The sequence below is a fragment of the Lutjanus erythropterus genome, chromosome 2, assembly GCF_056507025.1.
Source record: "Lutjanus erythropterus isolate fLutEry1 chromosome 2, fLutEry1.hap2, whole genome shotgun sequence".
Taxonomy (NCBI): Eukaryota; Metazoa; Chordata; class Actinopteri; order Lutjaniformes; family Lutjanidae; genus Lutjanus; species Lutjanus erythropterus.
Window position 1 is genome coordinate 20631153 of NC_139318.1, and position 26780 is coordinate 20657932.

Sequence of the window (26780 nt, forward strand, 5' to 3'; positions counted from 1 at the left end):
AGCAGGAGCTGATATGTGAGGTGGAGCGCTATCAGTTAGATCTGGTGGGGCTTACCTCGACGCACAGCCATGGCTCTGGAACCATTCCCCTGGATAGGGGTTGGACTCTGTTCTTCTCGGGAGTTTCTCAGGGTGTGAGGTGTCAGGTGGGTGTGGGGATACTCATAAGCCCCTGGCTGAGAGTATATTTTCTATATTTAATCTTAGCGATAAAATTGAGGTACAGTGTGACAAAAGTTTGTGCGGCCCCCGGCAATAATCAAGGCTTCTCATGTGGCCCCTTAGGAAAAATAATTGCCCACCCCTGCTCTGGACAGACCTGGTAAGCCCAAATGTGTAGTGTGGGTGAGCTGGGAACATTTGGAGGAGGCCTCTGTCAGGGAGATGTTCAACTCCCACCTCCGGCAGAACTTCTCTGGCATCCCTGTGGAGGTTGGGAACATTGAACCAGAGTGGTCGCTGTTCAAAACGTCCATTGCTCAGGCTGCAGCTGAGAGCTGTGGTCTTAGGGTCTTAGGTGCCTTAAGCGGCGGCAACCCTCGAACATCATGGTGGACACCGGTGGTCAGGAAAGCTGTCCGACTGAAGAAGGAGGCCTTCTGGGATATGTTATCTTGGGGCACTCCGGAGGCAGTTGCAAGGTACTGGCAGGCCTGAAGGGTGGTTTTCGTCTTTGTTGAAAGTTTGTGAAGTCAACTCTGCATGTAACAAGTCACTATTTCTGAGCAGATCTCTCTCTATTGTCTGAGTCGCTTCCAGGTAGCATGTAAACTCAGGTGTGAAGGTATTGCGAGATCTCGTATATCTCATGTCGTGCCGCTTGGGCGAGAGCCTGTGTACCTGCTTCAGGCGTGTGCATGCAGATTAGGTCTGAGAGGCTACAGTTGACATTTAGGCTAAAAACATGGTGTAAATGGCGAATATCAAATTTTAATATCGCAGCTTACTGAAGCCCACTGAAGTTTCTAGTGGCAGGTGGTCATATGGGAGGAGAAGATTACGATGTAAAATCCTGGATCTCCCTTTCCCTTTCTCAGGTCTGAGTTCATACACAGGAATGTCTTCACTCACTTGGCGCACAACTGTGTGGACAGTATCCTCCCAGTAGTTTCACAGTTTACCTGGGCCGTCACGAGGTGTCAAGTTCCTGACTAAAACACGATCACCAGGTTGTAACACTGAGTTTTTCACCTTAGTGTCATAATGTCTTTTACTTCTCCTGGCAGCCTTATGAGCATTTTCTCGTGTGATCTCATATGCTTCTTCTTCTTGAAATTCTGTGGGGTTTCTTTACTTCCCTGCACTTCAGATGTGAGTTTTTTATATAGCTCTGTGGCACCCCTTTCCTGGTAGTGACGAAGGGCACGGCAGTGTCATTTCTCCTTTCCCCTCAAGGTAACTCCTTAGCTGCAGGCCTGGTGTGATGGCACGTATAACAGCATCAATAATCTCTGACTCTGGGTAGCCTTTGCTGAGCCCACTTTCAATTTGTCTGGCCAGACTGGAAAAGGTTAGCCTATCTTTTTGCCCATTTTGCTGCTGTTATAACAATTACTTGCCCTTAATTACTTGTTTTGTCACATAATAATCTGTCACATTCACAATACACTTCATGCTAGTCTTGCAAATGCAATGAATTGAACAAAATCAAAACATGCACGAGAAGGTAGAGGACATCTGCCTGTAAACTGCTGATAACTCTAGCATGCTTCTACGAATTCTCGAGTATTTCCCCCACCTCTATTAATTTGGTTCTTGATCTGCTGATGTGAAGCCATGTAGATCCTTTAGGGTGTGAGCAAAGATTAAAACATGTGATATAACCCTCATTCAAATTTGTCATGTTTTTGCTGCTGCTGCTGCTGATGTCATGACTTGTGTTGGACTCTGAAGATCTGTCCAATGTTTTTGAGGCTTTTTATATAACATTTTGTTAAATGTTTTTCACTGATACTTCTGCTTACATTTGGTTCAAATTTACATCTTTCTGGTGAAGTTCAAACTGTTGGTGCTGATGGATTTCAAATTAAGTTCCCACAAGGATCAATATTAGGTCCCCTGCTATTTAGACTATAATAAATACTATTTATTATCCAACTGAACATTGCAACCACTGACATATATCAAGTTGGACAACATGACAGCTCCCCAGAAGCGAAGCCAAAATGTCTTGATCGCCCCCTGTTTGTGGGCTGTAGTATAGGTCATAAATCCCACCCCCTTCATTTTAGCAGATCAGATATGAGCTAAACTAAAAAAAAATCTAAGTACAGGTCAAATACATTTTTCCTGAAGATGATTTCTGTCATTTCAGGTAAGTCTTATCATACTGACGTGTGAAATTTGTTTTTACTTAGTTATTTGATGCTATAAAAAAGGGAGTTTCACATCACTGATTGTGGAGCCCTGCTTGCTGTTTAGTTGGTCAGCTGTATGGATGAGACCTCGACAGGACCTCCAACCCCGATCACTGCTCCACACGATGTCACTATATCCATGATATTTTGGCTTAATTTTTGTACAGTGGGAGGAAGTGGAGACTTGTCATTCATCTTTATGTACAGTCAATGCACATTTTTACGCTGATAATACTGACTTGTATGCCATTGGCTCCACTGCAAACTGGGCCTTCTCTAATGACAGCCTGCTTTTGATGGCCTCTTTTACCATTTTAAAGCCTGCAAACTTCAAAAACACAAAATGTTTGCATTTCGCAAAAAGCACAGCGCTGACTACTACCCTGATCTGTACTCTCAATGGAAACTCAGCATTATATCATCACATCATTATGTCATACATTAGATAGCAGATTTGCTTTCAAAACTCACATTGAGGCCGTCACAGAGACAGAATTTGTGTCTCTTTTTAAAATAGAAAAAACATCAAATCTACTACATTATCTACACTGCATCATGGAGATATCATGTATGCTCATTTTGCTGCTGTTATAACAATCATGACTGTGAGTTATATGAAAAGGGTGAATCAGTCACACTGACATCTAGAGAGCAACAGCATATGTCTCTATTAGTAAGGCCTTGATATTTAATTTGCCAAGATATTGAACATCCTGAGTTGAGTTCAAAGTGAACAACGACAATAGATCAGAGAAAGTCCTTAATACCAGCTCTGGACTGGGGAAGACTGGTTTCTAGCACCATGCTTGTCATTACTCAGATTAACTGCAAAACAAACTGGTGCTTACAATTTCTCTAGGGGACTTAAAAGTTCGTCTACCAGATATTTTTTAATATTTGTGACAGTTGTATGCGCATGACATGCAGTGTTGGGCAAGTTAGTCAGTAAGTTTAATAAGTTCCTTTTTACTTAGTACTCCTTTAAAAAGTAATAATATTACCCTACTTATTATTTGGTATCAAAACATTATTCGTTATATTAATGTATTACTTTTGTACCTTGTTGGCGCCTTTGCTGCACTTCAAAGTTGAACTGCTGATCCAGTGAGCTGTTAACGCCCAGAAAGATTTTGACATTTCCTGCCCACATGTTGGCTGTGGTGGAAACAAAATCGACCTCTCTGAGTGAAGCCCTCAAATTAGATCCCCGGATATTCTCTCTTGAGGTAACCAAACAAACTCAAAATAATGACAATACTTCCACCTGTTGAAAGTGTTCAGCTGACATGACCTGCCCTCACCTGCTGCATGTACAAGTCATAAGATAGGTTAAACCTAGATCAAAAAGGAACCTGGTAACTCAGAGTTACTTGGATTACTGCTACTGGAAACTGTAATCCCTTACACTACTCATCACTGGGTAAAGTAGAAATATTACAGTAATACATTACTGAGTAATGTATTAGTGCCCAACACTGATGATGTCTTGTTGTGACATTATATATGCTGTTTGTTTTGCAAAAAAGGTTTTTATCTTACACTAAACCTTAACAGTCATTAACTGACTAACAATAATATCAATAAAATTCCTCAGCAAACTCCTCTGACACAAATTCCCAATGTTCACAACTGCTCAAAACCAATAGATCATCAATATATTAGTGAAGTAAATTATCCCTTGCTTCTTAGCACCCTCTGCAGTCCACTGTGGGGATTTTTATGTACTCTTGGCTCTGGGGCAGCTGCCCATTTGGCCCAGGTGGTAATCCAGCTTCGATGTGTATCTTTCCTGATGCTGAAAGGTGCTGGAGCAGCATTGATCCTGTGGCTGAGAGGAGGTGTAGCTGCTGAATACTCTCTCAGCATAGAAACACAGGACAACAGGAAGGAAACAGTGCATCTGGTTATCCCAATAAGATGAGATGATATGAGATCAGCTAACCACAGCCCTCACATGCCCTATTTACTCGTGCTACAAAGAAGGCAAAATACTCTGATAAAGACTAAATTGTAAAATAAAGTTTAATTTTGTAATAAAAAGGAAACTGAACACTGCAATGACATTTTTTGTGTCTTGTAAACCCAACATTTTATGTGCATCACATGAACATTAAAGAAGTCAAATCAAATCAAATAGAAAAGACTGTTGATTTAGTTGCATGTTATTTGTAAGTCCATCACTGATGAACACTGCAGGTCAGCAGCCATCATCTTTGGAGGCACTGATTAAGTGCTATATGGGAAAATTACTTACATAATAGTCTGTGAAGTGAGAAAAGTCCTCTTGCAGCTTCTTTAACCTGACAGGAAAGCCCTCCACAAATACAAAGAGTGGGTCCTCAGGAGTGAAGATGGCTCTGACTTAATGGACGTAGAGGAGTCAAATGACTGAAGGCTGATTGTCTATGTTTATTGTCAAAGATGAATGTAGATGATGACATTGAGGAGCTTTTGCATAAGTGCATGTCTGCTGTCTGCATTTAGTGATGTGATTTCATGATTTCATATGGTTGTGGTTGAATTTTAGACACGTCTGCTTTTTTAGACACCAAATTGCTGACATTTCAGTTGTGGGTTTATTTATGTGTGTCAGCAAGATTTTGATTCTGCTACTGTGTATATAGTTGTGTTTTTCATGAAGCAGCTCAGTCAGAGTACTTCTTCCAATCACTGAAGTGCTTAGACAGCTGTGCACACGACTGGAGGCTCATGAAAGTATGACCATTTAAAGAATTAACTATTTTTTATTCATCCAGTAGACTCATCCTGGACTTTATCCACCCCTGACAGCAACTACAACCCATCATTTATTCTCTATTTATATTTATAATGTGCACCACTTACTGCCATACAATAACAATAATTCACATGTTCGACACTGACTTCAGTTTAATGATGATATGACCTACAAGCAGCAAATGAGATCATCAACAAAAACATTTTCTTAATGCTATATTTTGTAGGTGTACAGTGGTGGAAACACTACTGCTTACAATTTTGCAGTACTTGTATTTCCATCTTAAGCGACTTCATACTGCATCCGTACTTTATACGTTTCACAGACAAATATCATACTTTTTATTCAGCTACATTTATCTGGCAGCTATAGTAAGAGTTGAGAAAATGAAGAAAAAATAGTATAAATTTGTGCAGCACATTTTTGTTTTGTCATTCTTTCCTGATTTATCTTGTGATGCTTCAAGAGGCCTTGACCCCTAGGTTGGGAACCATTGAACTAAACTATTTAACTGTATCTGAACTAACTCCATCTTGGTCACCCAGACAATAGTAGTAAAATTTAGACATTGTTGCATCAGTATTAACAATATAGAAATATCATAATATATCAATCACAGGAGCCATTTTTCTGAAGAACGAGTATTTATACTGCGTACATTTAGCTGATAACATGTATTTTAGGACACTGAATGCTGGACTTCTACTTTTTAAACCTGGACCCCCAGTAAAACTGTTTGAGAACTGAACTGTAGCACTGGCCTGGTATCACTAATCTTGTATGTGATTTGGAACACAGCTGTGACTTCCTGTTTTTCAAGACTGTAGCACCACAAAAAAGCAAGCTGACATTTTAACTTTGAAAAGGAGGAAGAAAGATTCTAAGTTTAAAATCCAGAGAAAATGAGAATCAAGTGAGTGTGCGTTGTTTTCTGTTCTGTTCTCTGTGTATTTGCTTTTTTGATATGATGATATTAGATAAACTAGTGAGACTAATGAACTCTATTAACATATTGCTTAATTTAACTGTTCTAAAATCTATTTCTTCTAAAAGACCATTAATGATTTTTTAGGAGGTTGTAACCAACCATCTCGCTCCTTCTGCTACTGCTGTAAATGATGATGATGCTGACCTGTGTTGGCTTCAAGCATTTTTCACATTTGTGTTTTCACTGATCACCACTAGATGGTAATACAGAGCAGAGATCATGTCTTTGTGTTGAAATGAAACAAAATTAGTAAGTTAAGTTTTTTTTTATTGATGTTCAAATTAAAAAATGTTAAAATGACAATGTATAAATTAAACAGTTTCTTTAGGCTGCATAATAACCTGACAGTAGAACCACACATATAATACCTTACCAACTTTTTGTTTTTGAAAAATATAAATACATTCATGTCATTTTAATTATAAATATTGCATCAAAAAGTCACATAACATACACATTGAGTCAATTCAAGTACAAAATAGAGGAAATGCATTAAGAAATGAAAAATAAAATAATGGAAATGCACTAAGAAATGTGCAAGGGCACAGACATGAACACGTTCCTGACCTTCACTCTGCTTACAAGTAATGTCAGGTTAAGAATTACATTCTTCGCTTGGGGACTTGTCACATCATGACTGCGTTTTCTGGCCCAGATCCTCCAGCCACTCCAGCACCGTGTCCAGTTCTGCCACAGCCTTGTGTGCCGCCTGGTTTATTTCCAGCTGCTCAGAGTGAAGGAGGAAGAAATGGAGCAAGAAAAGAACAGGCGATTTAATGATGAGCTGAACAGCATATAAACAATTTTCTGTTTGCTCTGTTTCTATTGAGTAAGTGGGGTTTATTTAATAGAAGATGCAGCTGTAATCTTTCAAACCCATTTAGCTGGATTAATGAACTCTCATTAAAATTTAGTTAAGTAAATTCTGGCGCCTGACCAAAAGTGGAAAATTTCAAGAACATTAGGGGATAAAAAAAAATTCAGATATGTAAATATCAGTGAATATTGCACTGATCCCTCAAATGTGTTGATCAAACACTTGTGAATAAGATATGTAAATGGAAGCAGGATATTTTACAGTTTAACGGTAAATGTTATTGTCCAAAGAAGACATCAGGTCACTGAAATGGTAAACTCACTGGTAAAATTTTAAGATACTTGTACTTTACTTGAATATTTCCATTTTCTGCAACTTTATACTTCTACTCAGCTACAATTGGGAGACAAACATTGTAGTTTTTACAGTACTAAAGTTTATTCGACAGCTTTAGTTACTTTAGATACTTTTCAGTTAAAGATTAAATTACTACAACAAAACTGTTTTGTTTTAAAATGATAAAAATCACATATATTTGATAAGTTTATTGTAATTCAACACATTGTTAAAAATTAAACCAGATGTTCTTTTACAATGAAGGGCTGTATCTTGTTGTCATGTTTCAGATCTCTGAGTTATTGTCACTTCCACTAAAGAGACATTTAAACTGTTAACTGTTCAGATATTTTAATTTAAATAATTAAGAAAGAATGAGTACTTTCACTTTTATCACTTTAATTGCTTTTTGCTAACATACACACAATACTTCTGTACTTTCACTCAAGTAGGAGCGTTTGAATACAACACTTTTAATTGTAATGGAGTATCTTACATTACTGTACTGGTACTTTTACTTGAGTAAAGGATCTGAATACTTCTTCCACCTCTGCCTATCAGGATACTCGGCCAAAAAAATAAATACATTTTGTATTTATTTGGAAAAATGTTTTTCATTAATGACCTCCAGATTACTGTTTACTTTCAAAACCTCATTTAGTTTTAGGAGTACACTGTGCTACATTTCTTATAGATATGTAACTAAGTGTAATAAATTGTAGGACAATCAGGAACACTGAGTAACACCTTACTGATATAGTGATGTGATATGTTTAATATAATAAGATATTCAGAATAGAATATTTGTGAATTTGGATCAAATGTAGTAATGAACACTACTCTAACAACTAAGATGTCATTTGAAAACATGAATTTCATCACTTCAGCACCCTTTGCAGTCCACTGTGAGAACGTGGTACATGAAGACATGTTGACATACCTTAATAAACTCAGCATGCAGGGAGTCGACTGTTCTCTGTGTTTCCTCTGCGCAGATACAGTGCTGAAAAGAGGAAAGCGCAATTTTTAATACAGTTCATTGCTGCTTTTAATTAGAACTCATTTATTATTGAACAGATAACTTACACATTTATGTATGTCCTTCCTGATGCTGACAAAAGAGTTGGCCAGAGCGCTGGAGCAGCGTTGGTCCTGTGGCTGAGAGGAGGCGTAGTTGCTGAACACTCTCTCAACGTAGAAACGCAGCACAAGACGTATGAAACAGCATGTCTGACCATCCTGATCGAGATACATAGAGGTCAAATTACAACAGCTCTCATACACACTGCTTATAAAGCCTTAGGCCTTGTATGACTTAGGGTAGAGAAATATTCAAAATCATAGACAGAAATTTTGGATAGAAAGATCTACAGTAGGATGACCAGGTGTCTGACTGTGATTGATGTCACACTGAGTTTAACTGCGCCAGGGTTTGACATTATGGCCTGTTGGCCCATAGCAACACAAAAATATTCTGTGGCAACCAAATGTTCCATGTAGATGGTCCCCTGGGACCACCGAGTTTTATTGCCATAAGTATTAGTGTTAATCCCTGTGCAAACACGTAGGTCAAGTGCAGGTTAACCTGTTACCATCTTTGCTACCTTACACCCAGCAGGGAAAATTACAAGTCATCATGAAGTCACAAGCTATGCAGATTTAGGCAGAATATGATAAAAACTATCACAAAGAAAGGGAAATGCAGTTAGAACTGGGAAACTACTTATCTATTGTCTATTGTGTGCTACTGAATCTACCAGAGAACAAAGCCCAGACATGTTACAAGCAATGGCCAGAATATTTTATAATATGACATTTTTAATATGAAATTAATATGAAATTTTTCTTTTTTAAATATGAAATTTATGAGTACCTCTCAGCATTGGTAATATGTCCCACATTGTCCCACACAAATATACTCTTTGTTCCATGTTTGGGTTTTTTTGGGGGTGATCTGGTCACCTTATAAGCACTACATAGTAAAAGTAATGCAAAGACTCACCTGAACTTGCTTAATCAATGATTTGTCCAGAAGTTTTACTCCGACCTCACTGTCTCCTGCGATCTGTAATGCAAAGACCACAAACAACAAACGACAATCACTCATAAGCTTCTATTAAGAGTGTCATAAACAGTGTTTGCTGTCAACTGTTGCTGATATTCTGGTGATGAGGTTTTTTGTTCTTCCTTTTGTTTTTCCCTTCCTTCTTGTGGCTGCTTTTTTCTTTTGCATTATTGTTACACGTTTGAAGAATGACTTCTTCCGTTATTACATGTTATAAAGAAAATGTCAATAAAATAATTTTTTGGGGGGAAAAAGTCACCATCTGTGTCTGCATGTTACACTGGACGAGGCAGCTGCATTTGTTGATTTCCATAATTTATCTTTAGTTAGTGGTATGGAAAGTGTGTCTGTATTAAACTCACCGCATTTGGTCGTATGGTGGAGTAATATTTGCGCAGTTCATGTGTGTGAACGTTGACAGAGCAGCTGTTCAGCTGCAGAGTCCGGCTCTCCATGAGTTCACTCAGACAGCTGAGCAGGAGGAGCAGGCAGAGTGAGCGGCCGAGCAGCATCTTCATCATCACTGTGATTATCTGGTGTAAAAGCTAAAAAAAAAACATTTTGTTAACCAACCACAGTTAACAAAAATTGTAAATGATTTGTAAACAATCATTTACAAAAATGATAAAATAGAACCAGCAAATGTTTGGCATTTTGCTTAATAAATGACAAAATAAATAATAATTATACTTTTCTGTTATTAAACTAATATTATACTAAAAATTCATCTGTGTGCATTCAGAGCACATGAAACATTGTTAAAATGTCATGATATTTGCATAGATTCTCTCATGATATTTCAAAATCTCAGTTGTTGTTACCCACCACCACCCTGACCTCAACCAGCTCCACCTGTGTCTGCACTCACCTGTGTGTGTGTGTCACTCAGAGGAAGAGTCCTGGGAATGATGTGCCTTTGTGTCCCCATGCTGTCTCCTTTTATAGTGGAGTGAGGGGGATTTTCACCAGGTATTGCACAGCTACACACACACACACACACACACACATGCACCTGTACATGTACATGTACATGTACATGCACACACGTTAGTTTACAGGAGAAGGAAGTGTGTTGCAATTAGAGGAAGTGTCTCAGTACCAGATTAGAAGAAAGGTAAAAGGAACGATCAAAGATTTCTTCCTCCTGATGTGCGGCGTGAAGAAAAAAAACTCTTGCTGCCAGTGATGTGCTGGGTAATTATTTCATGAGTCATTCACCAGATCAGAGTGTCGTCATTCCTCTGCAGCATTCATTCATTCAGCTCTGTGTCCTCATTTAAAAATACTCATTACATCATTTGGCTAATGATCTTTTAAAATGTGTTGCTCTATTATTTTAGAGCAGGGGTGCCCAAACATTTTCATGATGTCTCTGACATTTTGGATGTAAAATGTCATCACCGCATCATTTTATCCTATTAGACATTTTGAAATTTTGTCATAATTAGCATCTGATCATGATTTATGGCCAAAAACATGTTTTGCAAGGTAAACGCTTTCTAAGAAGAACCCAAATTTGGAGAAATTCCATCAAGGCATTCAGTGACATATTATTTACATGAATGAGAATGGGATGTACAGATGGCCAACCTGAAAACATAATGCCTCCGGCCACGGCTGATGCTGGTGCTGAGGCATAAAAATGTAATATAAGTTAAATTGTTCTATTCCTCCTTTAACTGGGGACCCAATACAACCCACTACCTGAACACAGAGAGACACAGAAGATACTAATGACCCACCACACATTGTGAACTTCAATTTCAGCTGCTCTTTTCAAACTGATGGCTCAGAATGGCAAAATTTAGATTAAACTGGTTCTAAAATTAATTCATCCCATCCTCCTTGAAAATAACAAAAAGCAACATGTAAAACTACATGACGTTCATTTAGGGACTAGGGGGACTAGGATATTGCAACCTGATTATTATCTAGCTTGTTTACCCTTATCATTTGAAAGCTGTTGATTTTTACGTGGTTTTATCGTTTTTTAAACTGGCTTGATTTTACCTGGCTTTATGATTTGAGAATATAGTCTTTTTAATATTAATTTTATTATTTTAAGGAGAGTGTCGCACACTCAAAACTGAATTTTCAGCACGTCTATGGAAGTGTATGTATGCTCTTCTCTTTATATGTTTGTAGTATGTTGTGTGAAGCAGTAACTTTGAGTCCAGAACAAATTTCTCTGTGAGACTATAAAGTTTACCTTACCTTACTCAAGCATCCTTGTTGGTCCTGGACCCACTGTTTTGATGTGTGTATTTTGCAGCGATAGCAAATATCTTTGTGTTTTCACAGACGTAACTGTATCTGCTCTCAGTGGTCCTTGAGTAGGTTGTAGGGGGGTCTCCAGCAAAAGGAGGAATAGACTGTTTTAACTTTAATTGCATTTTATGGAAGTTGGGACAACAAGAACAAAACAAGAAATGGGGTTGGCTGTTTTGATTGACTGGAATTTGTAATGATTCTACGTAGTTTGACTATGTCTAATCTTATCATATTTTTTAAATTGTACACATGTAAAACTGCATAGAAACTGAATAAAATGGACCTTTAACAAAAAAAACCCAATAAAAACTCAACTAACATAATTTCAGGAAAATGTGACAAAAAAGAAACACACAATGAGTATCATTGACCGACTATGAAGGCTTTGTTATCCTCAAACCTAAAACCACATCACTCGGGGGGATTCCTTAAGACAAACACAGGGTCTGTGGTCTAATGTGCATCTCTTGTGGGAGTGGGAGGGCTGGAGAACACCAGCTCTCGCTGTTCAGCTCTGGAAATTAAACCTCCTCCAGCACAGTGTAAGACATAACCCTCCTCGTTATCCTTGAGGAGCACTTTCTCCGGCAGTGACGGCATCACTCCAGTCAGACAAGTCCTGATCGGAAACACCTACCAGACCTGCTCACCTGCTTGTTTGGCCAGGTTAATTTCTGATGACTGCAGAAAATTTACTTGCAGTGGAAAGAACTGAGAGCAGGGAAGTCCGATGGAAACAGGTATAATGGAATCCATAGCAATTTGCAATAACTTTAAATAAGGAAGTGCAGAATTTCCACATTTCCCTCTGGGAGGTGTAGGCCTACACGTCAGCGTCTGCAGTAAAAATAGCTGACGGCGCTTCCCAGCTCTGGAATGCTGCCTAGTGCTTGTTTCTAACCACTAGAGGTCATCACTAATGAAGCCAGACAGACAGCGTTCAGTATCAGTTGCAACAAAATCTAAAAAGAATGAGTTCATAGAGAGGTTTTTATTGAATTGTATAGTTTTCTGACATTTCCTCACTTTTATCTTTAGAGAGAGAGAGCAGGTCAGCAGTATCCCACACAGAAGTGGTACACATTATCTGAAAGCTGGAAGCTGAGGATTAATTTGAAATGCAGCTCAACACTGTATCAACTTTTTTCTAGTCATAATCAATGTAATAAATATTGTGTTTTCTTTGGGTGCCTATTCACATTTTGAAAGTTTAGACTTTGAGGGTTTAGAACATTATGATTTAAGTATATGGTGGCTGTTCTCGTGCTCGATCGTGTCTTGTTGTTGCAGCAATATTTGAACTGATTCCATTTGTTGCACAGATTTGGTGTACAATTTAATCATCTCTGACCACTTAAGAATTGATAAAAATGATCAAAAATCCCTCCAAAATGCCACATTAACACACCAAGACCAAACATCACAGAAAAATTCATGCTATGAAAAAAAATTGACATTTGGCATTTGATGTTTCTGTAAGAAATATTTTTTTTTTTAGGAATTGGATGTTGATTACTTCTGTTTTGGGTATTTCTCAGAAACCACCTTATTGTTAATTTACCTCTATAGGAAAGCCATACATCCTCTGAATGGCCCAGGTCTTTAGTTTGTGGATGTGGAGTTTCATGATCCCTATTCTTGTTCATATAGAATAGAGTTTGCACCATGTGCTTGCTTGATTCCTTAGGTCTTGTAGTTTTATATAATACCAGTATCATCAGTCTAGATTTAAAATGAGCCTGTTGCAGCCTCTGAAAGACAGTAATGTCAAAAGGTTAATTTATTTCTGAAATTATTCTTACACTTACCTTGTTTTGATCATAATTTCAAATAAATGAAATGTCTTTTATAACAAATAGTGTTGTTATCTCATGAACACACCTGGTTTGTGTTTATTACATTACTGTTTACAACGAGTTGAGAGAAGTAGAAAACAAATCAGTTTTCATCTCTTCTATCTATGTTAATTTATGCTGTTTACAAGGTTGATTCTTTGAAGGTAGGTCAGTTCAATTCATGTAAATTATTAAGGTTAAAATACCCTCTACTCCTGGGGGTCTTTTTACTGAGAGAGTATTAAATCAAACTCTATTCTAAAAGCTTTTTTTGTGGTAGGGCAACATTTTTCACAGTAAAAACATTAGTTACATCATCACTAAGACCCTGTTCTGTTTCACTTTGACCTATGGGCACAGCTGGCACACATTTACTCAGTAACATCACTAACTAATCTGTGATCAGCCCTTTTTTGTCACAGACATACAGGTATTGACCCCCCACATTTCACCCCACAAAAAGAAAGTGACGTATGTGTGAATTATTTCAAAAGTGGACTCAGCTTAAATATATATTTTGAATGACAATTCAAAGGGGACTTTGAATCCCCTCTCATCCCCTCTGTCCCCCCAGGATCCGTGCCTAATCTACAAAAAATCTCAAAAATCTAATATGTATTTTAAATTAAATTAAAAATGAAGCATGCTCAAATGGCCAAAGAAAATGTTTTATTTTTTATTATTTGTACAAAGCTTCTTTATACAGAAGAATAATATACAGAAGACTAAGAGAATGAAAAGAATAAAATGACATTTTTACATTGAGTACCTTGAAAATCACAGGCACATGTGGGACAGTTTCAACTACATGGTAGTTATGTTTTGAACTGGATCTTCTGACATCCACTGCAGGTCTGTTTGTTGTCTTTGGTGGCTAGTGAACATAACTACCCTCCATATATCTGTAGCAAGTCTGTCAATGTACCTGTATTTCCAGGCTATACTCATTTTTTTACATTGTAATTTAATAAACAACAAAAGGACTGATAAACTGTAACAAAAAACCTAACCCTAAGTGTGTGTATATCCACTCTTCATGTTCTTGAATCTGGCAACGATGAAACTTAAACTGAAAAAGCTCGATCTATTAAAGCTTTACAGTTTTTCCATTTATTTGGAGTTCCACAGTAAGTACGTTTGGATATACCTTGTGCTTCACTAAGCACAGTTTGTACTGTGTGTATACATGTGTTGTTTGTGATTTGTATGTATGTGTATGTGTGTGTGTGTGTGTGTGTGTGTGTGTGTGTGGGAGTGTGTGTTTGTGTGTGCCCTGAGGGCCTCTAGGCATGGTTCTCCTACAACACAATAGAGCGGAGGTGTCTGAAGCACAGGATGACATCCAGCGGGATTGGGGGGTTGAGGTGATTTCCATCCAAACGCAGGTACCTGATGCAACAGAGCAGGTAGTTAACTTAACGCCATCACACTGACATAATGACATCATTTTTTTGTTCCTATATACTTCCTGCCAGAGGGTGCCATTGTTGGCCTGCCTGTTTGTGTTGCTGAGTGCCGAGATGTGATGTCAGGTGACGTACCTTAGCCTGGGCACCAGGCTGTCGTCACTCAAGTCGGCCTGCAGGCTGAATGGGCAGAGCTGGGTGCCGTTGATACCTGTCAGGAAAACACACAGTCATGAACGTCCAGTGCTCAAATGTTGTTTTCCTTCAAACGAGCAAAAAGTTAAAAAGCTGACAACTGAATGGGATTATTTTATTTCGTCATTTAAAGGCACAATATGTACGTTATGCCACTAGGGGTCTCTCTCACATTAAAACTAACAGAAGACATAGTGTAATGATGTGGGATCATGGGAGATGTTTTTTCTTTTTCATTGTTAAAGTTCTCATAAAGTCAAAACCGATGTTGCGTGTTTTTAATCACATATGTATTGTGTTATATGTCACCTATATGCCAGTATGTCAGTATCTGGGTATGATATTTCAGAGTCTGGAAAACGTCCAATGAAACCCCTTCTCACAGGCCTCAAAGAACAAAAACACAACTTTATAACTTTATTTACTGATTCTGGTGGAAACTGGATCATATGTTGTAGAGCATATATGTTCTGGTTTCCCCTCTGATGTCTTCCAGCTGCTCAGCTTCTCTCTCAGTTATTTAATTACAGCGTCTCTTGATGGACACATAGCTTCAGCTTACTTACCTGCTTATGACAGCTAACCATAACGGTTAGCTGTCATAAGCAGGTAACAGAGCCAGGCTCAGCAGCCACCCAGTGAACCCAGTGGGATGAACACAGCCTCTGAGAGTTTCCTAATGGATAGATAGCTTTACTTGTTGCTAAAGTAAGTTAGCTAATCTCTAACTTGGGTCAGCTCTGACTCAGCCAGGAGCCAAACCCAGAAATAAAATCATCTTGCCTTGTTTTAAGTCACATTCACCAACTTCATTCCTTGTTCACACTGATGAATCTGAAGTGTCTCGTGTTTCCCTGGAAGACTAGCGGCTAGTAGGAACTGCACTGTTACCTTGAATAAATTCAGGATTTCTCTGTGTTTGAACATTGTTGGAAACATTTGGGATAATGTAAGCGCACAACTAAACAAAATATATAACATAGGTCTAGTATCTTTTGACATTTTAATGCAGAAAATTTAATGTGTAAATCTCTAATATCTGCGATGTATATAGCACTTTGCTTTGAAACAACAGAGAGATTAAAAGAAAGACTTGAATCTGTTGAGCAAAATGGGGTCAAGCAGTATAAAAGCAATAAAACAAATGAGGGTAAATAAATCACAGACAAGACAACAAGACAGAAATTAATAAAAGATAATTATCATGAAATAGCTCACATTAGAATTCATTTCTGAAGGGTGATTTAAAGCATGTTATTGACTGTCAGCAAAGACTTGTTCAGCTTTAGTCTTGACACAGAAATAATAACGGAGCTGCCTGAAAAGCAGTTTGCTGGACCAAATAGGAATATAAACATGAACCAGTCTATGCAAGTCTCACAGTCAGAGGTATTTATATAAAGTAGTATTGGTGCTAGTGTCCATGTACTACAAGATAGCATGGCTAGCTCTCAAACGATTCTTCAGATCACTTACTTTACATCTGAGATACATGGAATTTTATCATTATGTGTTCATTTTATGTTAGAAGATTTATTTTAGGTGTCTTCCCTAAACAATTTGGGGAAACAGCATACAACAGTGTATCAGGTCATCATTATTGTAAATTTCATCATGTTTCAACAGAATAAGCCATGTTGTTGCTTGTTCAACAAATTGTGTGTCAATAATATAATTGTTAAGCACAGCAGCTCAGAGTACTATCAACTGAGAGTTAAAGCTATGTTTATAGAATAAGAAAATTCAGATGGGGCACAGAGTTAAAACTGCATTTACATTTTTGGCCACAGGGGAGCAAAAGATCTTTGAGGAGTTTAATAGCTTTAATAGCTAGTTTAACCGGAAACACCTGCCTATTTACACAATTATCAGGCACTGAGTGACATTATAATTCTTTTTAGGGTATTTTTTACCAGTCACCTGAGAGATGTAACTGTAATACTCACTCTACTTTTAGTTGTATTTTAGTCACTGATTCTTGGGGGAAATACCTTGGGCTTTAGATTGCTAGATGTTCAATCTCATGGACACTGACTTCATCAGTCCTTGGTGTAGGGTAGCTATTGTGTGGTGCAGTGGTTTCCAAACTTATTCTGGCATCCAAACTCAGAAGCGGAAAAAGTTCACCCCCTCCTACCCCCCAATTAATATCACTTATGAAGAACAATATGGAAAGCAACTGATAAAAATGATTCCACCCCCAAACCCCCCCACCCCACTGGTGTAGTGGGTCTTAAATAAATTTTTTGCACTTGAGATGATTGTTTTGAGTAGTGACTCCAAACCAAACAACACATTTGCCAAGATGAAAGAAGCCAGAAAGCTTTTTAGAGTGGCAGAGTTGGGTGATAATTCTCTCTGAGCTTTCATCCCTATTCATGTTACAAATATTGATTACTGAAATGAAGTGACTAAAGATTAACATTAGATAAGGTCACATAAACAAACTTGTTTAATGAATTTAATGGGACAGTTAAGTCAACTGACTTATTATAAACAACTCCAGATGTAAGATTATTTGCTTATTAGTGAACAGATATCAATCAGAGCTTGATTTGTCTTTCACATAGGCCCTTGTTTTAAAGCCCCCACATACTCCACCCACACAGATGATATCTTCACTGCATCTACCTGATCTGACTTTTTCTCAGGACTGTATAGGCATCTACATACTGTGTTTGATTAGCATCTCTCACACTGTCCTGTCAGCTTTGTTGCAACTTGCAACCTTTTTCAGTGACCTCGGGTAACTCTCACCAATCCATGAGCTGGTATTGATTGCTGATGAGGTAACTTACTCTCGATGCTGTTGTGGTTGAGGTGCAGGTGCTCCAGGTGACCGTTGAACAGAGGAACAGATGCGAGTTGGTTGTGGGATAGTTGCAGGTCCAGCAGGGTGGATATGTTGAACACAGCCTTGGGAACTCCTTTATCACTCAGCTGGTTGCGGTTCAGCCTCACAAACGCCAGGTGAGTGAAGTCTTTGAAGTAGTCTCTGAACAAGAGAACAATTGATGAGAAGAACAACTGTAAAAATGTATATCCTCCCTGTGTTAAAAGCATGCAGTGTGTGTATACATATGTGGTCATCGGCTGTGATAACGCGTGCACTTACTTTGGGATGTCATCTATATTGTTTCTGTCCAGGAAAAGCTGTATGATGCCACTAGGTACACCTGCAGGCATCTTTTTCAGGACGTTGCGAGCCAGATTGAGCTGCATAAGACCTGTCAGGCCCTTAAATGTGTTTCTTCCTAGGCCACTGTCACTCAGCTGGAAGAGAAGTCAGCAGACAATCATGTTTGCTCCAGATGCACATATAAGTGGTTGTCACTAGGCTTGGCCTGTATCAAGTTATTACGGTTTACCAGGATAGTAAGAAATCCTGATGATACAATTTTCAGCACCGTCAAAATACAGGTGGCTCTCCTTGATACAAAGATGCTGTGCTGAGGTGATGTATTGTAGTACACAGCATGTGCCACCAGATTTCAGTCTTTTTACTGGTGGTCAAGGCAACACAGCTGAGCTGAGAAAGATGATAACTGGGGGATAAAATTACAGGACAAGTAAAAGAGGAAACTGTCCCTGTTCATGTTTGGGAGTATTTTGATTTTAGTCCTGATGATCAAGGTCAGCCAACGAACACTGCAGACTACTGATTGGACAGAGTAGTATTGTAGTGAATGTGTAACTTTTGTTGAGTGAGAGCAGGAGAGAGAGAGGCAGAGAGTGACAGTGAATGTGCGTTGAGCAGAGAAAAATGTGAGCGGTGCCAGTTGTTTAAGTTTATCAGTGAATAAAGCCTGCAGCTTCTCAAGACCAAAGCAAGCCTCCTGTGTGTTGTTTCCCAGATTCGGGAAAAGCATCACTATGACGATCAGCTCCGTCTACGTTGAGGGGATACTGACTGAAGTAAAGCCAATTTAAAGCGACCACAGTTGAACTGAGTGCTTTTGCACAAATACTCTCATAATACCATATACACTAGTGCAATGTTAGGAAGGTATGAAGGTATGAAAAAGTAGATACCTGCCAAGCCTGGTTTACATTATGCATAACTAAACAGCACAGTGTATTAAGATGTTAACAAAGGTACCTTTAAAGAGAGGGTTACCTGGTTGTAGTATAGGTCAAGCATAGTCAGGTTTGTCATCTTGTTGAAGGCACCAGCAGGGATCTTAGAAATACGATTCCTAGCAAGGCGGAGCTGTTCTAGGCTTGCTGGGAGACCTGAAGGGACCTCTCTGAGCTGGTTCCCCTGTGCATAGAGGTACAGCAGTGCTGGGATCTTCTCAAATACCTGCACAAGATAAACATAAAAGAAGAATAAATAATCATTTTTGGATGGTTTCAAGGTATTTTCAAATTATTGATATCAATCATGGACGCTTCCTGACCTGCTTGTTTATTCGATGAATGCGGTTATTAGCCAAGTTTATCCAGCGGACCTCAGTGGCATTGACGAACGGCTCTGCCGTCACCTCTGAGATGTAGTTGTTCTGCAGGTACAAGTAGTGGGTTCTAAATGGGATGAGAGGGATCGCACGGATGTTCCGGTTCTCACAGTTGAGAGAATTTGGATAGCTCGGGGAGCAGAAGCACTCTCGGGGGCAGTCAGGGTATATGGAAGGTGGACCCAGGATGGGTGGGGGGAAGTCTGTAGGTTCCTGGGGCTCTGGCTGTGGTGGTCTAGCAGGTTGGGGGACAGAAGGCTTCCTGGTGGTGCCTGGGCGCCTGGTGGGCTGTTTTGACCGAGTTCTCTGGGTGAACACTGCCCCCATCAGGAGGAACAGAGCCAATGCAGAGAAGAGTCCCGCGCCGGCCTTCATGGTCCTATGGCAAAGCAATAAACAGAGGCAGCTGATCCATAGATTCCACCTTATGTACAGTTAAATGAGCAATACGCAACATGCAGCTTCCCAAAGTATCAGCAAACACCTATTTATTATGTTAAGATTTAGTGGAATAATGTCATCCTGACCAAAGTAATACGTCACACTCCCTGTGTGTACGTTGTTTTCCAAGCTTCTCTGTTTATCCAGCAGGACAGCTATGTGTGCATGTTCTCTGTCTTGCCTGTATCCATTTTTAACATGGCAGCCTGGTGACTAACTTTCTCATATTGCAGGTAAACATAAACAGAAAATATGTCCCTGAAAATATTTTAGACGAGTAATAGACCATGCAGTGATTGATCCATATTTATCTCCACTGGGAACCAGAGTCATTTGTCTCCTTTGGAAACCAGACCCAAAATGACGACTGCATTGTTACAATATTTCTTGTATTTCAGCTAAACAGCACACTAAAATATGTCTCTGGAAACATTTTAGATGAGAAAGAGGCACTTTAGTAATATGACTTTAATCCTTCTTTGATCAACACTGCACAGTTGGATTTTTGGTAGTCTCCATTGGAAACCAGAGCCAAAATGGCAGCTGCATGGTTGGAATATTTCTTGTATTGCAGCTGAACAGCACACTAAAATATGATCTGAGTTTTTTCTAGCAATGAGTGTTTAGATGACGCTTCCCCCCCAACTTTACTGTCATTTGTGTCGGTCTAAGATTCTGGTTGTCTACCTCCACCTCTAGAGGAAGTAAATGTTGCTCCCAGCACCTTTAAGGGAGAGATGTCCATGTTTGCCTCTGTTGGTCAGCCAATATGCTCAACTCATCCTACCCACACAGAAAGTTTAGTAACAGAAATGCATGAACAGTGGTCCTTGTGGTGTTTCTTGCTTTGTGTGAGATCTCTGTGACACTCTCAAGTGTGTACAAACCCTGCTGCCTTGATTGGCAGGAATTTAGTGGCAGTGTGTATTTGTCTTTTGATTGTTTCTGATATGAGAGAAGCTGTCAGGCTTGAACTGGCCAATATAGTAATTTATGGGCAAACATAAAACAGGTTTCTTTTGGATCTTAACCATGAAAATACTGAGACTGTAAAACTGTAAACCAATATATTTAACAGTTGGCTGCCTGAACTTTTACTGCACTTCTATATCAACATTAAATATTGCTGCCTAATGCTGCTGTTATATAAGTTGAAATTTTGCTCTTCATGACTTTAGTGTCCCGTTGAGGTGAAAATAAATAAAATATGTAGCAGCAGCAGTATATTCATCTAGAGCCTTTATATAAGCTTTCCAGCATATTTCAGAGTTTCTATAACTGTGAGTGATGACAAAAGCATGTCACTGTGAATACTATGAAGTGTTTAGTTCTTGTCATTAAGTAAAAATAGACATTAATTTATGTTGTTTTCAGTTCAAACAAAGGAGATGGAGCTCTGTGGCTTGGTAACTGAAGTGAAAGAGAGTGACCAAAAAAAGTAGGTGGTGTTTTGTTTAATTTGATTAAATACAGAAGGAGGAGGAGGAGGGGGATACTGATACAGGAAATTAGTACTTATGAGGGAGAGCAGAGGCAAGGTTATGGGATAAAGGCTCTGTTGTCAGCTCTGGTCCAGAGGGAGAGTTGAAATGGGAATAAAGTTCAGGTCTGGAAGGTTAAGGCTCTTTGACCTGGGAGAGGCTCAAAGGAAACTGAGCTAAATCCCAACGAGACTCTGATGGAGGCAATATGTATCTTTTTAAACCACGTGGTAAATAGAAATGTTGCAAGCAGAGGTACATCCATGAGTATGTTGTTAGGTTTGAAGCTGGTGTGAGGGGAGGTAAGGTGTGTACCCTAACTGATGACACAAAAAAATGACACATAAAATATGTAAAAGAATAAAAAAAAGAAAAAAGAAAAAAGAAAGAAAGAAAAGAAAACAAAGAAAAGATGTGTAGAACTTTCCCAGCTAGCAAAATTTGGTTCTCAAAATATTCTGGTAATGTTTGCTCTTGGTTCTAGGAAAGTTAAATGGCAGGTTTACCTTCCTAGAACATTACGAGAAGCGTAGTTGGATGTTCCAGTAAGGTTCCTTCCCTCGAATGGCAAGTTTTTTTTTGACATAAAAATCAACATTATCGTCACACTTTTAGAATATTCTGTGAAAGTTAGCTGAATGTTCCATGAAAGTTACTTTGAATTTTTCTCCTTAATGTTCCCTGGAAATTAAAATCCTTTTCCTCACATAAAACTAATGATATTGATACGTTTCCAGAACGTTCTGGAAAAGTTAGTCATTGTTAGGGTGGCACTTCCAAAATTGTGCTGGGAACATCTGTGTTTGGAAGGACAGTCGACTGTTCCCCCTTAACATTTTCTAGATGTTAAAATGGCAGGTTTTTCTGACGTAAAACCAATGTTATTGTTACGTTACATTTTTGGACCTAACTTAACCAGCTAGCAAAATGTTCCAAAAATGTTTTGGTTCTGAGAATGTTGATTGAAAATTCTGGAAAGGTTGGTTGAAGGTTTCTGGAAGGTTACTTAAACATTTGCCTTTAACATATTCTGGAAGCTAAAATTGTAATCTTACATAAAACTACGTAAAACATGCTTTTCTGATTATAAAAACTCAATGTTATTGTTAAATCTTTAAAAAGTTTTTGGAAGGTTAGCTGAATATTTGAGGAAGTTTACTGATCTTTCCTGGAAGTCAAAATTGTAAGTTCTGTTTTGTAAAATTAATGTTAGGGTTACCTTTCCAGAATGATCACTTGTGACGCTTTAAAATATGTCTACAAGAAGGCTTTGGCCTTGTGTATGTATACACTGTAATGACCTCCATGCCTTCAGAATGAGACTAACACACTTTATCTACTTCTTCTCAGATTGTCTGTTTGTGTGTGTTTGTGCTTTTGCACTGTGCATTGTACCTCATCAGCAGAAGTCTGCTGTAAATAATCACCATACAAATGCACCATTAGTTTGCTTCAGCTCAGTCTCAACAAGCCTCTGGCCAATTTGATAAACATCACACATGAATCACAGGGCAGGAATGGGGCTAACAGCCAGAATCTGTTCTGCTTGGAAAAACAAATCTGAACCTTTCTCTGACAGCGTTCCCTGGCACTGCCCTTCCTTTTTCCTCTCAGCCACCCAGAGCCTCCCAGCCCCTTGTTCAAAAGCAGAACCAGCTCTCCTTCCCATCGCACTGCTGCTGTCATAACCTGCGGTCTGGCAAACAACTGACGACTCAAAGTCAGAGAAGGCTGACTCATTGGTTTGTTATTTGTGACTTCGATCAGCAAATCTGATCAGTATGAGAGTTCCATTTATTGCAGAGTGTCAGAGACTCTGTTGTACTCATCATACACTGACAACGTTCACATTATAGATGACTATAAAACCAACAATTATTGTGCCATGTAATTTAGTCTTCCCTTTAAAGACACTACACAAGGTCCATTTAGTAGGTGTCCTGGAGCTTTTGATTTTGAGCTGTATAGCAGATGTAGTTTTCCCAGTTGTCATGGAAATCACGAAGCGGCACACTGGCAAACTCCATCTGCTGATGAAGCTCATGTTGTATGATTGAAAGCACTGCAATAGCCACTAAATGGACGTATTTTGGGAAACAGTGGTGGAAGAAGCACTTAACTAAAGGAAAAGTATAAGTACCATGGTCAAAAAGTACTCCATTACAAGAATTCAAAATGTCACTTGAGAAAGGAAAATGTACTTAAAGTATCCATGTAAAAGCTGTTGTTGTGAAGAATGGCTGCTCTCACAGTGTAATATTATAATACAATACCTGATTTTATCACTGAAGAATACATGTACAGTAATAGCATTTTAATGCTGTAAGGCATCCATGTAGAGTCAGTTTGAGATATTTTGTATATTAATGGGTAGATTAGTATTTTTGTACTGTATTATGTCATATATATCATATCATAGAAGCATATAATAAGTAGCTAGTACAGTTAGTATAGGTGTCTAAAATGCTGTGGAGTAGAAGTATAAAATAACAGAATAGAAATAGTACAAATACAAGTACAGTCTGAGTAAAGTACTTGACTAAATATACTTAGTTACTTTCTATCACTGGTGGAAATGTTTTCTCAGCTGCTGTTTCCAAGATCAACAAATGTATATAGAACCTCAAGTTCAATCCAATCATCCATATCTAAAATTCCAAACATGTCCAGTTACATTAAGACTAGCCATAACTCAAACTTGACATTAAAGCATTAAAAAAATATTTACTTTCCCATGAGTAAAGATGTTTAGATGTTTTGAGTTTCAGCTGTTTTTGAAAATGAAAAAAATGGTTTTGAAATCTGTGCATTTTTGTTGTGTGGTATTACAAGGTAAAAGTTCTCCTGAGAGATCTCCATAGGAGTTACTAATATCCTTAGTCAACATCTTTGCATCCAGACTGTTGTTTATGTCCATGTATATCAGAACAATTAAAAAAACCATAAAAGATAATTCTCATTTACGAGCGGCTTTCAAACAAACCTCTCTGTTACCACAAAATCCTTGACAAAGAGTTCTTTCCGATGCAATTTTCTCTTTGTTTGGCAGAACTGGCACTGTGATTCCTTTAACTGAAAATAATCACCACAGTTTTGTAAGACCACTAAAAAAAACAATGAATAAGAACCACGTCATGCACAGCAGAGATCTGACCCAAATATCTGAAAAAAAAAACCTGTAACTAATCAACACAATTACAAAAATATCTCCAATAACACATATGATGATATAAGTGCAATCATGCAGATTGCATGTACTGACTGTTATGACTCATCTCTATGTATCTATAACATGGTTATGTGCAGTTAAGTCCGCCTTAACTTCAAGATGTACTTAATGCTCTAGCATGCACTGAAAATGTCATGGTTACAGAATTACTGAGAGACTCATCACTAGCAGACACTCTGCAATAGTATTACATGATTGCCAAAACATTTCCTCATGTGGGTGGGGCAGTCCTGCAGTGGTTGTGCACAGATGGGATCTATAGTACATCTATAGTACATCTATAGTACATCAATCTGGATGTGCAATGAGGGAGTTAGGAAGCAAACTGACTAAAACAGATGATAATGTTATCAGTACACTAAAATAAAATGCTTTTAATTTGTAGTAAAATGAGAATAGAGAAACACTTCAAACACTTCAAGCAGTCTGCTGCCCTGTTTCCACTGCTTCTTTCTCCTGATCATTGTTTTCCTATTACATTCTTCACACACGTCACAGAGGCATTTTTTAAAGTTCAACCCTTTTACTATGCATGATTCACTACAGCCTGTGATTTAGAACAAACATGGGATGACCAATTCAATTGTTTCCCCCACATTTTCAGAATATTCCTCCTCAGTTTTATTTTGGCCTTTGGTTACCACTAATTCAGGCATATGACCCATCAGAATTTGGAATTACAAAATTGTTTAAAGCTACTACAAAAGTATTTCTGGACAAAGGCGGTGGTGTTTCCACTGTAATAATCACAGAATATAATGTCAAAAAATACAATTATATAAATAAAATTCTCATCCTGCTTCTTTTTAACTGGCTAACACACTACACACTCTAACTTTGACTGACTTTAATCTGATTTCAAGGAGAAAGAACAACTTTATAGACATAGCCAATCTTCTCACTGATGATTTTGTTTGCTCATATAGGTCATATAGAGGCATCAGTATTAAACTGAAACTGTTTCATAACCCATTAAAAAGTCCTTGTAGTAGGTTTAATCTATGCAAAAAAACCATCTTGTGTTAGTGTACTTGAGTATCCACCTGATGAGATGCAAAAATGAAGATGTCTCTCCACCAGCCAGAGTAAGCAGCAGAGAATTTTCATGAGCTTGACTAAAGCTTCACTCTTCATATTTTAACTGCACTGCAGTAGCTGTTGATGGAAAAAGCTGAAATCAAACCAAGGTGAGCACACAGGAATGAAGAAAAGCAGTGGAGCTGAAGTTTGCAGCAGCTCCCTTGCTGGAGGACAGAGTACCACTCTGTATGGCACAGCGTTTCTATAGAAACACAGCAGCATGGCCCAGCCGTGCCTGTGCCAGGATTCCCCGTCAGTCCATACACACATACTCACACACACACACTGCTCTTTAAGCCTCTCTCTGGATCACACACAAACACACTCCTGCCTGTATCTTATTGATAATGTCCCATTTAAAACAGCCCCTCCTGGAAACAACAAATAAAGTTTCTTACCTGCCTCTGGTACCTGCCCTCTTTTGTCAACTCGCAAGTTTTGTGTCTTTTCTCTTCTTTGCCTCTCTCACTCTTTTCCTTCCCCTCCCTCTCTCTCTCTCTCTTCCTCTGTTTCTCTCCGTCCCAAACCCTCCCCTCCTCTCTCCGTCTCTCTCTCTCCTTTGGTGGACAAGCCTGCCTGTTGGGTTTGTTCCCTGGCTTTTTTCCCTCTGAAGGTCACAGTGGTTCTTTCTCCCCCTCTGCTCGGCTCACGGCCAGTGAGGTTTAATCTTAATTCCTTCTGGAAGACCGCTGACTCTTTCATGTGTCTGAACTGTATCACAGTTTGTTATTATTTTGTTGTCTTGCAGCACAGCATGAGAATGTTTGTTTCAAATGGACAGAAAGAAAGAAGAGGGGCGCATGTTTGCATATTTGTGTGTATGCACAGGCTTGTGTTTCTATATCAGAAGGCTTTGAGAAAATGCTGTGAACACTGGACCTCTGTTAGGGAAAGCCCAGCTGTAATTGCATCTACCCTCTGTCTCCCTCCCACCCCACTATTGTTTAGATGACTGCACTCATATCCAGTCATGTGCTTTTCATTAGCAGCATCTCTCCGCTGACTCCATGGCATCTTTTCTGTGTCGGTCAAATGACAAGGAGGATTTTTTTTTAAATCTCTAGCATCATAGTAGGGCAGATAGA

General features: G+C 38.7%; 2 protein-coding genes across 2 annotated transcripts; both read right to left on the reverse strand.

The window, feature by feature from the left end:
- Nucleotides 1-6372: 6372 nt before the first annotated feature.
- Nucleotides 6373-9821, reverse strand: il19l (interleukin 19 like). The gene is made up of 5 exons (XM_084744529.1): nt 9663-9821; nt 9238-9300; nt 8322-8474; nt 8176-8238; nt 6373-6806 (listed from the first exon to the last, which is right to left on the reverse strand). Exons 1-5 carry the CDS (start codon nt 9819-9821, stop codon nt 6714-6716), a joined length of 531 nt encoding a protein of 176 aa, XP_084600655.1. The 3' UTR covers nt 6373-6713.
- A 4808-nt stretch (nt 9822-14629) lies between these two features.
- Nucleotides 14630-26231, reverse strand: prelp (proline/arginine-rich end leucine-rich repeat protein). The gene is made up of 7 exons (XM_084731383.1): nt 26094-26231; nt 19408-19843; nt 19125-19310; nt 18123-18280; nt 17806-18002; nt 14948-15023; nt 14630-14795 (listed from the first exon to the last, which is right to left on the reverse strand). The coding sequence occupies exons 2-7, from the start codon at nt 19837-19839 to the stop codon at nt 14705-14707; spliced, it is 1140 nt and encodes a 379-aa protein (XP_084587509.1). The 5' UTR covers nt 19840-19843; nt 26094-26231; the 3' UTR covers nt 14630-14704.
- Nucleotides 26232-26780: the final 549 nt, after the last annotated feature.

Coding starts and splice junctions, on each gene's coding strand:
- prelp (XM_084731383.1), bottom strand. CDS start 19,839: ATGAAGGCCGGCGCGGGACTCTTCTCTGCATTGGCTCTGTTCCTCCTG. Junction 18,281..19,124: donor TTGACCTATACTACAACCAG/GTAACCCTCTCT, acceptor CTTCTCTTCCAG/CTGAGTGACAGTGGCCTAGG. Junction 14,796..14,947: donor AGCCTGGTGCCCAGGCTAAG/GTACGTCACCTG, acceptor CTGTTGCATCAG/GTACCTGCGTTTGGATGGAA.
- il19l (XM_084744529.1), bottom strand. CDS start 9,821: ATGATGAAGATGCTGCTCGGCCGCTCACTCTGCCTGCTCCTCCTGCTC. Junction 8,239..8,321: donor GGAAGGACATACATAAATGT/GTAAGTTATCTG, acceptor TCCTCTTTTCAG/CACTGTATCTGCGCAGAGGA. Junction 6,807..8,175: donor TGCATGCTGAGTTTATTAAG/GTATGTCAACAT, acceptor CACTCTGAGCAG/CTGGAAATAAACCAGGCGGC.